The 15,329-nt window shown below is 42.1% G+C and overlaps 1 protein-coding gene across 1 annotated transcript in view; it reads left to right on the top strand.

Annotated features, from left to right (window-relative positions):
- Nucleotides 1–15,329, top strand: part of LOC129093100 (protein phosphatase 3 catalytic subunit alpha) — a 61,970-nt gene that overhangs the window by 32,565 nt on the left and 14,076 nt on the right. The window contains exons 3-8 of the mRNA XM_054601011.1: nt 2,402–2,526; nt 3,083–3,194; nt 3,665–3,810; nt 4,643–4,782; nt 8,376–8,453; nt 9,418–9,512. Of these exons, the coding sequence (XP_054456986.1) occupies nt 2,402–2,526; nt 3,083–3,194; nt 3,665–3,810; nt 4,643–4,782; nt 8,376–8,453; nt 9,418–9,512 (696 nt within the window). The remainder of the gene's footprint in view (nt 1–2,401; nt 2,527–3,082; nt 3,195–3,664; nt 3,811–4,642; nt 4,783–8,375; nt 8,454–9,417; nt 9,513–15,329) is intronic.

The following is a 15,329-nucleotide window of genomic DNA, read 5'->3' as shown; positions in this document are numbered from 1 at the left end:
ACTTTTTCAAGTTGTTTACCGAAGTGGAAAAGCTTTAAGTCAGTGTTAATTGCTCTTTTGATTAGACCAGCTGTAGATTTCAATCTGTGATTTAAATGTCTTGGCATTTGTTGCCCACAGTGCCAGTGCATATGACACCACAGAGGTCATGAGGGTGAACCTATATTAGACACCACTTGTCAGCCTTTAAATGAAATATGAAGTGCTGCATCAAGCAAATAACAAAGCATTAAAAGCATTTCAGTAGTAGTTACTTATTCAGTAAATTGGCCCGATAAACAGAATGGAAGTAAGCTAAAAATGATTAGAGAATAAAAGATGTTTTCAAGCTCAGTTTTTTACCCAGGTTAGTATAATACCTTTTTTCTTCAGTAGAACCGATTTTACATGTTATGTGTCAATTTAGTTTTTTAGTAATTTAGTGGAGTACACTAGCTTCTCCTCAGGGCAAGACCAAGACAGCGAGGTTTAATGCCAGAAATTTTGGTGTGTGTGTGTGTGTGTGTGTGCGTGTGCGTGTGCGCTGAAGACTATGTACTGAAAGAAAGACACCTTCTACAAGCCTCATTAAAGCTACCGCGTATTTATGGTGCTTTAGCTTTGGATCTACTTTCCAGCTGCAGGTTTCAGCTGGCAGCTTACAGACCTGTTGTGTGGTTAAATACTGTTCAGGATCCGAGGTCGAGCTTTCAGGCTAATGCCAAATAAGAGAAAGCCACTTGATGAAAATTTGTGCAGGTTTTTAAAAGCTAGCCTTGAGCTTCTTTTTCAGCAGGAAACCTGACAATCTACTTGAATACATTTTACTATAATGCTTATTTTATTGTAAAAAAAAATTGTTTATACCCTGTGGTAAAATACTCAAATTGCATTTATGTTTTTATCACCTGCGGTCCAACAGTGGACGATAGACCAGATGTGTACCGCGGATGAAATTGATCAATAATAAATAATATGTTTCGGTGTAACGACCCTTTGAACCAACCTTTAGAGTAGCTTAAAAAATTGACCAGAGGCCCTTAAATCAGACGACCTCACACGCACCCTGTCAGTCAATGGCAGCTAAGCAGCAAATCTTCTGTGGCCTCTGCTCCCCTCTTCTCCCTAGAGAGTGATAGAGTATATGGTCACGTATACCAATCCAGGTTGAGTGATTTGCGGTCCCTGATTTCTGACGCGGAAGGGTTTTTGTCCCAGAACGCTCCCCTGACGCTGTTTAACAACTGCCTGCAGTGCTGTTAGAGGCTGTGCAGGAAGGATATGACACTAGTGATATCGTGGAGTTAACCATGTGCTGAATACACTGGGATTCCTGGTAACAGCAGTGGAGTAAGAGACTGTCAGCGCTATTAGAAGGAAGTGAAATTGTTCTGAGGAATTCTGTGTTTGTAATTGCTTTGAAAATCTAGATTTGCAAACACAGTTAACAATACATGTTAAGAAATGGAGACAACTGAAAGCTTTCCAGTTTTTTCAGCCAATGAAGTTCTCGTGCGTTTGGCAAGGATGTGTTCAAATTACGAGCCAGCTGAAACACCTCAAGGTTATGAACAGGCCGAGGGAGGATGTGGTGGAAAAGCAAGCTGCAGCCAGTTCTTGTGTTTCCTTTCCATATTGGACAACGTCTTCAATAATGAAAATAGTGGGCACTGAAGTATTGACTCATTGTGAGAGTGGAGCTTTTAGGAAGATGGCAATAACACTCTAACAACAAGCTTGACGGATCTTGTTTGCGATTTGAAATTAATTGCATCTAACCATAGAGAAATTCTAACATGTGTCTGCTGCCATAGAGAGTCGAGTCTAAATTCATAGTACAGACTGTGATTTGTAATTATGCTCATGTTTTTTTTTTTTTTTTTTTTTCCTCGAATGGAATGGATTCAGCTCACAAGCCTCATTTTAGTGAACGATGAGTTTGGAAAAGCTTCTGTTATTTGTACTATTTGGTGCTAGCCAGTATTGTTTTTATGTTGTTTTCAGTTTTATTCTTTGCATAATTTCCTCCAGTAAGCGTGGGCTTTGGATCCGACAGTGGCTCCTGTATAATGAGGCTTTTGTCGGTTACAAATGAGCAGTTTATGTTCATAAAAAAATAAAACGTTTCCCATTGTTTAACAAAAGAAACTGTATTAAAAATGATATAGGGAACTACCAGATAGAACGTTGTCGCTATAATTATGAAAAGCCACCAAAGTAGGTTTTTCCAGGGTTTTACACATGTATGAAATCTTCTGTGGGGTATAATACATAGTCTGAGCTCTTCACATCTGACAGAAAATATGGAAATAAGCAAATAGCCTCGCACAGTGTTTATAGAGGCTTTCATCCGTTGTTCCTAAGCTGTAAAAACCGCAGTTATCCTGATGTGCCTTTGTTCCTCTCTCTGCCTTATTTCCAGTGTGTGGAGACATCCATGGGCAGTTCTTTGACCTGATGAAGCTGTTTGAAGTCGGAGGATCGCCAGCATCCACGCGCTACCTTTTCCTGGGGGATTACGTTGACAGAGGGTATTTCAGTATTGAAGTAAGTCTGTGTATTTGTTTTGGACCTCACGAGGGCCTAATCAAGTATGACACGCTGTGTTTATTAATAGCTTTCTTTGAGCGTAGATCAAATCAGGCTGCAGATATTGGAGCGGTGATAGGCCTTTGTAATAACTTCAAATATAGCCCGGATAGCAAATGTCACTGTGCATCTCAGGGCTATGTAGAAAGAGATTTTTAATATGAAGCAAAATACACGTATTTAATCTGCGACTGCGGGTTGGAATTAACTTAGATCTGTATTTCCTGCCATCTCATCGCCTGAAACATTCTACTTTTATTAATAAAATATATTGTAATGGAGTGTGCCATGCCTGTCCTCTGATGGTTCCTCTGAAGGATTGTCATCTCCTCCAGCAAAGCCTGAACTGTGCCACAAAATGTACTTCATGAATGTTTCATTATAAGCAGAATTGCTTGTATTATGCCACTCTGTGATATTGACAATGTCTGACTTGACGGTTCATGTTTCCACTGTTATTTAAAGATGACAAGCTAACTGTTCCCCAACCTTTTTTTCTGCTTCTTTGTTTCAGTGTGTGCTGTACTTGTGGGCCTTAAAGATCCTTTACCCCAAAACACTGTTTTTGCTGCGTGGGAATCATGAATGTAGACATTTAACAGAGTATTTCACATTTAAGCAGGAATGTAAGTAATGCTTTTGCACTTCATTTTTTTTCTACCTTTGATCTAAATTGAGTCCAAGCTGTCTGGTCTGTGAATCTCTGTGCAGAGTGGAAGGAGGACTGAGTTATTCTTTCTAAAAAGCTGTTTATTATGCATCCAGTTCAGCCATCGACCTCAAACTCTCACTTAAAAGTGCCCTCCAGCATGGTGCAGGATTCACTCCGATTTTTTTGCCCTTCTCGATATTTACACAAGTCCGAACTATTTCTGTTGGACTCGGACAGAGAAGGGAAAAAAATAATACCAAAAAGCTGTGAAATTGTGCTGTTTAAAAAAAAAAAAAGGGGGTTTGGGAAGTTTTTGGCACTTTGGAAAGCCTTTCCGCCCCGGTCTAGCACACTGTGAGCCCCAGTGTATGAGAGCTGTGTTGTTTTACTTGGCATGCTTACCTTTCCCTGCCCTGTCTCTCCCTCCCCCCCCACCCATGACAGGTAGAATTAAGTATTCAGAGAGGGTGTATGACGCATGTATGGACGCCTTCGACTGCCTTCCCCTGGCTGCACTTATGAACCAGCAGTTCCTGTGTGTACACGGAGGACTGTCTCCAGAAATCACAAATCTTGACGACATCAGGAAAGTATGTGTCTGATTTCGAGACCATTTTCTCCATCATTTCATAAAGCTACAGTCTGTGTGTGTGTTTTTAACAGCAGGTGGCTCTTAATGGCTTTAAAAATACAATTGAAGCTTCCTGTACGCCTCATGTGCTTTCTGCATTCATTCAAAGTTAATGAGGAAATAACCGTATTTCGTTTTAGTATGATGGGCTGTGAAAATAACAACCGTAGTTGCAATGCATGAAGTGATTCTCCCAGATGTGTCTCAAGTACTGCTCAGGACTTGGACACAAGGGGAATGTAAGCACCGGGTCTGGTCCTCAGTACGACTTAAAAAATGTTGAAGACTCTGATCCTGCTTTCAAACTAATTCAATAATTCCAAATGGATTTTATGGCTGCAATCAGAGGCCATGCATAATAGAATTTGCTCTATTGAAGTGTCCATCATGCTACCCATCCAGTAATCCACAAGCTTTTTGTTAGAGAAAGAGCTATCTTTGGCTGAAAGCAAAGTCGTTTATATTCATTGCTCCAAAAGAATGGCTGCCATCCAGTATTTTTCATGTCTTTCCAAAAAAAGCCTTCTAGGTACAGAAAGGTGAGCGCTGTCTTTGAATACGTCATCCACACTGTATATTCTAAATATTCCACTCCTTTCTACCCTGAATAGAATTTGAAATCACTTCAGCAAATGATGGAGTCACATTTTAATTACGATCACGATTACGATCAGCAGCAGCCGCTCTCACAGAGACAGCATAAGTATTTTCTCTGCAGCAGCATGCACACTCCATGTGCATTTTTTTCCAGTCAAACACAGCTGACACAAGTCCCAATTTTTCTTCCACAGTTAGACAGATTCAAAGAGCCCCCGGCATACGGACCGATGTGCGATCTGCTGTGGTCCGACCCCCTGGAGGACTTTGGGAATGAGAAGAGCCAAGAGCATTTCACACACAACACAGTGCGAGGCTGTTCCTACTTCTACAGGTGAGCATTCTGTTTCTTACAGTTAGAGTGTAATTTGATTGGTCTTTTTTTTGGCTAATTTGGAAAATTCCATAAAGGATTCCAGTCAACAGCCAGATAGATAACAGCTTTGATTCACTACTATCATTAAATAGCATCTGCAACGTTCAGTCTATAAGACTCGTATTAAGCTAATACTTTGTTTTGTATTAGATGGTGGAATTAAAAACATGTTCTTAGTAACTGTAATCAAAAAGCAGATTTTGTTTATTAGTGTTCTGACTTTTTTTTAGGAAAAATAAATCATCTACTGATTTATTTTGGCTGCACTATCTGTAGATACCTTATTGCCAAAGACAATACAATGAACATTTTCCAAAATAGAACACTTGAACTTAGATATGGAAGTTGCTGAAGTACTTAAGTAATCATAAACAAATGTTTTAAAACAAAAACTGGAAACAATTGATAAATTAAGAAACCCTGCTTTCAAATTTCCATTTCTCAATCGTTCATTTTCTTCAACCTGCTATTCCACAACTTGGAGCAGGAGACTAACATTTGTTAGAACATGGAGTGCATTAGAGAAGTCCCAAACTCTCCTCCTTAGACAGTCGCCAGGGTTTATGTAACTCCCATTACCTTCAATTGAGCCCAGTGACTGAACAAACAGAGGATATACACGGAGTAGGCAGTTCTCACCGTCACAAAATGTAATGAACTGGCACATTACCACAAGGCACAGTGCTGTTTCTAAATGCGTTCGGCGCTCCCTCCAATCATTACGGACCTAAGCAATGCTTACTTGGCCCCGGAGTGCCTCGGGCAAGCCGGCAGAAGTACTCCGAAATGTTCTGAGGCTCCTGATTTGCATTTTCTTTTTTCTTAATAACAGGTGTTTCATAACCACTGACTTAATAGTGTTTTAATGTCCATGCCTGGAAATGAACTCCCAGTGCTGCTCTTGTTGTGGAGTCATGAGGACATATTTTTGCCTGATGGTTTTAACATCTTTATGGGAGCCATTACGCTGCAGATCCACGCTTGGGTCTTTGCCCACTAATGTCATCACTTTACTGCAGAGACACCCAACGGAAATGTAATGTAATGTCAGGTATATGGCCTTTTCACCTCAAACCACTGATCTGACTGTGTTGTACCAGTACCCTGGTCAGCCTGCTGCCATTTTTGTTCGAAATTCCTCTGCAGTCTTGTTTTCATCAGTCCCTCGCGTCATCTGCCCAGGGCACGGTCGCTAATTGGCATCACGCTGGCATTCAGGATTTATGAGACAGTTTAAGCCAGACGGAGAGAGAGCCCTTCCTCTACACCCCTCCCCAAAAAACCATCAGCTTCTTTGTTGCTTCTGTCTTGCAGCAACCAATAATTCTCCCCCAGCGCCGTAGGAACGCTCGTAACTCTTTTACAAACGCAATTCAGGCATGAAATTGCACATGTTTTGAATAGGGTCGCTTTCATTTTAGCCGCCTCTCAGCTGCACAGACAAATCAGCCTGATGTGATTTTCCTTACATCTTTTTTTATTGCCATTAATCTAAACCATTGATTTTAAAACAACATTTAAAAGGTTAAATTGAATCATGGCGGACATGCAAAGTGATACTAATATTGCACACGTTGAAGTCATTTCTTGCACGACTCCTCATGTTGTCCAAGGAGCTTATTCACATCTGTGCCCTGTTGTTGGACAGCTGGGAGATGCTGGAAACTCAAAAAGCAAACTGAAAAAAAAACAAAAAACGAGGCCAAAATGTATCTTGCTTGCTGAACGGCTCCATATGGCATGTATCTACATCTGTTGCAGGAAATCAAGTGAGAAATAAAACATTCATTCCAAATCCCCCCCTCAAAACTCATTACGTTTTTAATTCCCTCTCGGCAACTGCTCCGTCCTTTTCACATCCCTCCCAGCAGATGTTTGTTGTGTATGTCAGGAATGCATGTGCTGTCATGTCTCCATGAAACACGATTGTTAAGGAACTTTCCAAACTCATTCAATTTCAGTCTCCCATAATGGGTTTTCACACAATTTAAATTTAGAATATTTTACCTCTGCACCAAGCATGGTATCTGAGCATGTAAACAAAAGCAAGCCAGTCTAATTAAAGTTAATTAACTTATATAACACTTTTACTAGCCTGCCCCAAAGGACTTTACATTAAGAGATGCAATAAAGATGCCATAATAGTATAGTCTGTCAGTCAAACTCGACTTAAAACCCCCTACTGTTTTTTTGTGCAGCATTTGCAAAAATAAAAAAATCTCTTGGTACTTTTCCCGAAAGGTCGAAAGCCAAAATGTAAAGTTTGGTTTTGATTGCTCTATGTGGGCGTTGTTCATTGCTGTGCTTAGATTTTTACAGGTGCGTTGAGCTAGGATTACAGAACTTAATAACCTGTTTTTGAACAAACACAGTATCATTTTTCATTGAACAAAAAAGGTTTGCCTATTTTGAGATTGTTTATGGACTCTGATATGACTTTTTTTGTCCTTTTTTTTTGCGTTAGAATATCTACTGATGCAAGTTATCCCTTGATAAAAGTTTCATATTAAACATGGTAGTGGACATACCCTAAAATATTACCCCGATTGCCGAAGAAGCTGTGGAATGACTTTTATGTTAATCAGCCAAAAATTCTAGAGATGATACCGCAAAAAAACAACTTTAATTTAGCCCCTTTATTATTGTTGAAAAGAGTCGTCCCACATTCACTAAGTGGTTCAGATGTAATGCAAAGGTGTCACTCATTCAATGTGAGCTGTCACTCACTTTGTTCATTACAAGGCATCCCACGATTCACAAATCCACTGTTGTTTTAATCATGTTTGTTAGAAGCGACGCTCAAAAAGCATTGTGGTACTGCAGTTTTAATGGCAAATTATTTTCAGGTCAAGAGATTTTACATAAGAAGTCTTCTGCCTTTCTCATTGCGAGGAAAGGAAATTTCCAGTGGAAGCTGGTGCTGAGAAATGAAAGGTTGTAGCACGGAAAACCCAGAAACCACACCGTAGTTTGATAGTTGGCAGGAAGATTTTTGTTCTCCGTGCTCACAGACTGAACTGATCAGCGTGAGCATAAAACATGCTTTAACACTCCCCAGCGATCGCCTTTTTTTCTCTGGAAGAAACAGTCTGCTATGAATCATGTGTCATACTTGACATTTTTTGAGTTTCATTCTCAAATAAAAATCCACCGTTTTGAGAAAGATCACACCAACTTCGCTTGCAGTATGAAAGCTTGTTTAAAAGTTAAGAATATTATGGGTTATTATGTAGATTATGATACCTTTGCCTGCAAAAGTGTTTTAGACACATAAAAGGGCCTGTTTCGAATTAAAGGCAAATTTAAAAATTGGTATGAAAGCCTTCACTTACAGGGGACCTTTCAAGGCAATATACCGCTTTTATAAGCCAGAGCTGGTTTCAGAACAAATTTAGCCTGAATCCAGTGTTGTATATCCACAGTTTCTCTGAGCACAATCAATAATACCTAGGACTTATTTCATTATATTCTATTGATTGTTCTTCTTGATCTTACTGGGATTTTTTTCTTGATGTATGACTAAACCAAATGTTTGTCTATTTATTTAACAGCTACCCTGCAGTCTGTGACTTTCTACAACACAATAACTTATTATCTATCATCCGGGCCCATGAAGCGCAGGATGCTGGGTGAGTGTTGTGGCATTTCATTGTCTCCCCTTCACACCGTCACACAGCAGAGTGAGTCAGACCAGGGTACTAAATGAAAAGCTACCCGGGTGCTCTAGGGCTTTACTCGAGCCCGTCTGGAAGGGCTGGTTTCGGTGGAGTCTGAACTTTGAGAGAATTCGTAGTTAATCCAAGAATTGAAAATGAATCCAGCATGAGGAGTAAATCGGCCAGGTGTGATGGGACAAGTGTGATTCATGCAGACCTTGTCAATAACTTGTTTACTTCTCATTCAGACACATTGAGACACATTTCTTACAAAAGCCTCTTTGAAATGTAGGATTTTTAAACCGGCAGGTGGGTGGATGTGTCAGCCTGATCTCCCTTTAAGCGAGGTTAGGGCGGTGGGATGCGAAGCGCACAGTTGTTTACCATTCCCTCCCACAGCGTGGTCACATGGGACACCTGGACACGTCTCAGATGAGGTTGCAGCCCCAAGCCAATTCAGACCACACATGTAATACTGTTATTGAGTTACATATATGTTTTGTTTGTCCAATTTTTTTTTTTTAAATCTCCGTAAATAGTTGCTGAAAGTTGCGGTGCAGCAAACATATCCTCTGAGTTAGTACTCTGTTTACCTAAAGCTTGATCCCATTCCAAATATCCAAACCACCAAACACAGCACAGGCGTTCCTGGGAGATCAGAGGAGGTGGGTTTGAATGCTGAGTTGGTTCAGAGCGATGATGACTACTTAAGGGCATGTTTAACCTGCAACACAGGGATTTACTCTCTTAAGGCTACGACGAGTTGGCCCCCCCCTTGCTGATGCATCAGCTTACAAGACAAACACACAGGCACTGTGAAAACATGAAAACTGTCGCTGCTAATCATATCCCAAAGGGGTGAACACCAGTGATTAATCCATGAGTACATGGTTGTAATGTTTACTAATGCTTACCTCTCTTTTGGATGTTTGAACAGATATCGCATGTACAGAAAGAGTCAGACCACTGGCTTCCCTTCACTTATCACCATCTTCTCTGCACCCAACTACCTAGATGTCTACAACAACAAAGGTAAGGAGTATTTCATTGTCCATCTTTAGTGGCTCATTACATTAAGAGTTGTGCATTTAATGGCGGTAATGGGACTTTTCTAAAGGCTTTTATTATGCCATTTTGACAACACAACATGAAAAAATGAAGAACACTATGAATGGCTTTTTCCATCTATGACATTGCTTACTGGGGCTCACCTGTTTTATCTCTGGTTTAGTCCACTTACAACTAGGAAAATTATCTGGCTCCCTTTTTTGCGAGTTTTACCCTGCCTTCACTCGTATGCTTCAGCTCTTCCCAATTTTGCACTGGTCAAGCGGCACACAAATGAGTTTTTTGGGAATTGTTAACCAGGCTCTTATATTCGGGGCATTAAGAGTGTTTGAGGACTCAACCACAAAACCAGTAAACCAAATAAAAGTGACCTTGAGGAGTGGAAGCTGCACAAGGTTGCAGACTGTGTTGATTCTGATTGGGATCGTTAGTACTAACAACCTTCTTACATTATAGGAGACTCTTGTTTTACTGTTTGTATCAACAGTTGAAAATTAGCCAAATGGCTAACACTGACACATTTACAGTGAAGTTAATAAAAGCATTCCACCTTAGAAAATAAATAATTTTATATATTTTTTGCTATCCTTCAAGAAACGCTAAGTAATGCAAAGTTTCACGTATACAGTGTATGCCGTTGTTGGACAACCATCCTACCCCATATCTGTTGTACACAATATTTGGGTTACAGTATATTTTTTAGTGACAAAAATCTCTGCAACATTGATTTTGATCAGGTCAGTTCAGGGACGAAGCCGGTGAGAAATGAAATGGCCTGGTGCCGGTTGACTTGGCACCCGGTGGCGGCCTATGCTGTGCTACGGTGCCTACGCAGCAAGATAGGCTTGCATCTGTGCTGTGAGTCAGCACTTTTCCCCGGAGAACAGACAGTATATTGCTTTGGCTGTGGGGGCATGTTTTGGATGGGGGCGGTGATGGGCAAACCACAGGAAATGGAAATGGGAAGGAAAGAGCGATGGTGCTGGTGCACGCTGTTTTGCAATTCCTCTCGTGATGAAATGCCATAACAAAAATGCCTGCTTCATAATGCAGTGCTTTTGGTTTGAGTATATCGCACAAGGCAGGGAGGGGCTGTCCTTTTTCTATTTTCTTGTGCCCCATTTGCAGGTGTATTTGGTAAGATTAGGTCACATTTGTTTACTCTTTTCCCCATGTGCCTCCTTCACTGCACAATAAGGATAGTGTAGAAGCAGCAGTTTGCCTGTCTGTATTGTTGTTTATTGTTAGGACCCCATCTCTACCATGCCAACTAATCTTCCCGGGGCTCATAGTCAGCACAACACGATATGAACAAACAAACAGAGTGATCTGAAGCGCATGTTGTTTTTAGTTTTGGCAGCCAATTGCCTGGCAAATCATTTACACCTCTCGAGCTCAATATTGAATATGGAAAATGATTTGGTCTGCACCGTGTTCTTACCGCTGCAACTGGCTGACCTTCAGTTGATACAATGCGTGCCAGAGCAAGAGTGGTTATCAGAAAGAAAAAAAGATTACCCCGTGTTTGATTTTAGAACTGACTTCAATCAGGCACACACATGCATCCACCGGCAGGGCTACAAGCTCTTTATTTATCTCGTCATTCACTGTCCGCTTAAATTTGATGCGCTCTTTCTTCTCTTTTCGGCTAAATCTGTCACAAAGTGGCAAGACTTTTAGCTTAAATGGCAAATACAGGAGGGAAAGCAAATAAACATCCCTCAAGCTAAATGTCTATCCAGAGATTTCATGTCAAAGCTCTTAAAACTTCAACAAGTTGTGGTTATGTAATTACTCGGTTCCCTATCCACTTTATCAAACCGTCTGCCGATGTATTTTCCCCCTCCACAGTTGCACAATTCCACGGAACAGGCACAGCTGGCCAATATAGTCCTATCAGTCCTGTTGATGCTCTTCTAATCAGTCATGTGGGCGGGGTTCACTGGTAGAACCAGAGCCTCTGTAATGAATTGGTCTACTCTTAGCTTCTTGGCAGAGCTGGGAGCCCACTGAGCATGTCCCGTGATTGATGGCCAATCGAGTGCGCACATAAATCTCGAAAGGGTAGGGAGGGAGGCATCAGCGGGTCCCATCAATTTAGTCCAGGGAGTTGACCAGATTAACCAATGAGAGGTCTCTACGAGGTGCGGGGCGCCTCCTCCTCCTCCCCGTCAGAGAGGAGGAGGCGGAGGATATCTATGAGGCACCACGGAGAGACAAGGAACAACTCCTCCACAAGAAGTAAATTGGACTTGTGGCTGAGTCAGGTCGATCAACACGTGAATCATGCCCAGGACGTGATTCTATAAAAGATAAAGCCCAGCTTCAGGGACGCCACCCATCAATCCTTTGTCATTTGTGGCAAACTGTTGGCTTTGCAGTTAGTGTCAGGGCGCTGACCAGCTGTCCATCGCAGCGTTGACCCCTGCACACTGCACCCCGGCCCTCCAGCGCCGGCATAGGGGAGCTGTGTTAAATGGAAACACAGCAGCAGTGATTTAGCAGTTTTTACTGTTTGAGCTTTGAGGTTCTGAAGCCGCTGCAGTGGAGAGAGAGAGAGAGGGAGGGAAAGGAGGTGTGGGGGGCGGGTCGTTGGCAGTTGCACACTTTGGAGATTGCTTGCAGTTTTGTATTAATGGAATGTTTTCTGCTGCATCATTATTGACTGGCCGCCCTAAAGCCAACAACTGAATCCTAATGGTTACGGTGCTTTGATGGAATAAAAGCTAAATGACTAATTTTTTTTTCATTTCAGCCCTGAGACACTGAAGGATTAGTTGGGTTGGATTCATCCCACACCTGTTAAACCTTATATAACCAAATAAATGTCTTGTGTTGTTGTTTGATGAGGATGTTGAAACGGGAATGGACTGATTGAGTGGAAACTTAAATGCATTTTTTTTTTTTCAAAGGCGATTGAGCGGTCGCCAACAGTCAGGACATCCCCTCTGGTTCACTTGCAGGTCAGACTGGACAGAGTTCACTTTTAGACTGTTTCCTGCCCGCGATCATGTGCTGATTGGTAGGTAGAAAGGATGGGTGATTTGAAGAGAAAAGGAAATGGAGTGGCATGATTGGCTCCTGGCCCTGCCACTGGAATAAATAGCTGAATGGAAGCTAAGGCGGTGATGACGCCAGCGCAGCGGGGAATTCATTTTTCCCCCTTCGTCACGGGTGCCAGCAAGAAGAGTATCCCCGGCTGCAGATGCCCACCCATCTGTTATCACTCTGGTCATTACTGGGCTTCCCTTCAGTTTCCTGTAAACATGCAGCATCAAAAGAGAAATAATCGCAACATAATGCAGGACAGGCTCTTCTTGGTCCACACTAAGCGGGATCTTAAAGTCATGACAGTATAATTTATACCCAGTTATGGGTCAATGGAGAGTGTATTGTTTAGGATTGGGTATTGTTGAGGTTTCATCGATTCTGATTCAAGTTGTGCTCGTTTACTAGACTCATGTTTCCCATTCTCTTCATATTTTTGAGCAAAAAAACGTTATATTGAGCTGTGGCATAACCACGACTACTGTGCAAACTCTGTCCACTGGAGAAGACCATGAGACGCGGTTGAAATCACCAGAAAAAGCTATTAAAAGGACCTTGAGTTCGGATGTTATTTTCAAACCATCATCATTTTGAAATGATCATCTACCTGTTGCCGTCTCATCCTTTGCCAAACATGACAAGGTGTTTTGTCCCAACCCTTTACTTGTGAACATGGGAGCTGCAATCTGCTGTGCTACTACAAATGGTCTAATTGATTTATTAACTGAAAATGAATTAGAAACCATTCATGCATTGTTCAAATGTACATTCAGTCCCTACCAACCGTGTGTCTGACATGAAATGGAGGAGAGCACTGAATGTAATGGACCAAGACGGTCTAAAAACGGTCGGCCTGGAATACTAATCCAGGGGAACTTGATACAGGAGGCCTTAGAGACAGATATGCAGTCAGCATTAAGCGTCAGGGCAGGACAGTGGGAATCTCCCCCCTCATATCAAAGCAGGCTTTAACAGTCCTCGTTACCGGGGAAACCGACTCGAGGCACTCCCTTTTGAATAATTAATGAGCGTGTGCCGCCTCGCAATATCTGTGTTACCGTGGCAGCAGGCTTTGGCCTCAGCTACCCTGCTAACCACCACCGGAGCAGCAGAGACATCTAGTGGCTGTCATGCAGTGTTGGACGCTGAACTCACAGCTGGTCGTCACATAAGGCAGTGCCCTCCCGCTGTATGAGAAATAGCTTTTCAGCATATAATCGTGCATTTGTTGTAAAGTGTGTACGGATAATGGGGAAGCAGCAAAGTGTTGTTCTTGTCGCACTTATCTGCATGTTAAATGGAATATTGTGGGCCTTGACCTGCTCTCTGTTTGTTTTGCAGGGGGGTTGTCGGGTGTGTCTGTTCCTTTAAAGGGAATATGATTTGAAGGGGGGGACGGCAGGGGAGCTGACCTTCTCCCCCCGCTCTGCCTTTTTCCCTCCGGGGCTTCCGTGGCTGCATTCAATCAAGTGCCTCGTCCATGTTTATGCAGTACGTGATGTTTACGCAAGGCCTGCCCATGCGTGCGACTTCTCGAACGCACGCCGACACACACGCATGAATACCCACTGCCCCGTCCGAGTGGTGTGTAATTCAGAGCTTTTTCTGATTGGACTGAGTAGATGTGTTTTGCTGCTATTGGTAATAATGGTAAAATAATTACACAGTACATGGATGTCCCCCTACAGGAGATTAGTCTGTTTGTGTTGGAGTATGTGTGTGTGTGTGTGTGTGTGTTTGTCTGTGCAGCCGGGGATAAAGAGGTGACGGCAGTTGAATGTAATGCTTTGCAATACTTAAGGGACCATTTTGATTGCATAGTTACTGCACTATATGCATTACCATGCCTCATTGATTCCATACACGCACACACACACACACACACACACACACACACACACACACTGAGGCAAACTCCAGCCTAGCAGGATGTTTTCTGACCCCATTTGTGTTACGACCAAGGTTATAGCTGCTTGGGATAGCAGGTTTGATGACTTGCTATTCCCGACCAGAGAGAGAGAGAGAGGGAGAGAGAGAGAGACCGAGGCAGGAAAGTCCCCCACGGTGACCCAGCCACGGTGTCCGCTTTCCCCAAGATCTGGGCCACCAGACTGGCCTTGTGTATGCAAGAGGCTGGGGCTTTCTATATACAGCGTGGATATATTTATGCCGGGTGGCTCTCAGGTTTTCCTCGGCACCCACGTTCACACCGTGCCTTAATCATGGCTGAGGTCACACGGGGCAAGCTGTGCTCAGTATTTGGGAGGTGGTTTCTATGTCAGCGGGGCACAGAGACCATGTGACTATGATAAGTCATTCTGTTAATATATACTGAATATGGCACACAGAGAGAAATACTCAATATTCACCCTTTCTTATTTAAAGTCAGCAGGCAAACAGCTTGATTTTGTTTATGCACACAAACCTAACCACACCCACTGGGAGTCTCCACTGAGACATGATCAATATAACTGCTTGAATAATCAAAAGCTACTATGTGTAGATTTGTTTCTGATTGTAGTATTTTAATTGTTCTGATGGGATCCATTTCAGTTTGTAGAAAAAAATAAACATAATTACGGGGGAATAGATTAAGTTGCTTGCTGAATCTTTTCTTTTAACTCATGACAAGAAAGCAAATAAGCGCATTTCCCAACTGTTGGACTAATTCTTTAAAGCAAACATAGTCATATAAATTCTTGAAATTATGCAACACATAGATTTTAATATATT

This window comes from Anoplopoma fimbria, chromosome 7, assembly GCF_027596085.1.
Source record: "Anoplopoma fimbria isolate UVic2021 breed Golden Eagle Sablefish chromosome 7, Afim_UVic_2022, whole genome shotgun sequence".
Lineage (NCBI taxonomy): Eukaryota > Metazoa > Chordata > Actinopteri > Perciformes > Anoplopomatidae > Anoplopoma > Anoplopoma fimbria.
Note: the sequence above shows the minus strand (reverse complement) of the source record. Positions and strands in the feature narration are given on the sequence as shown.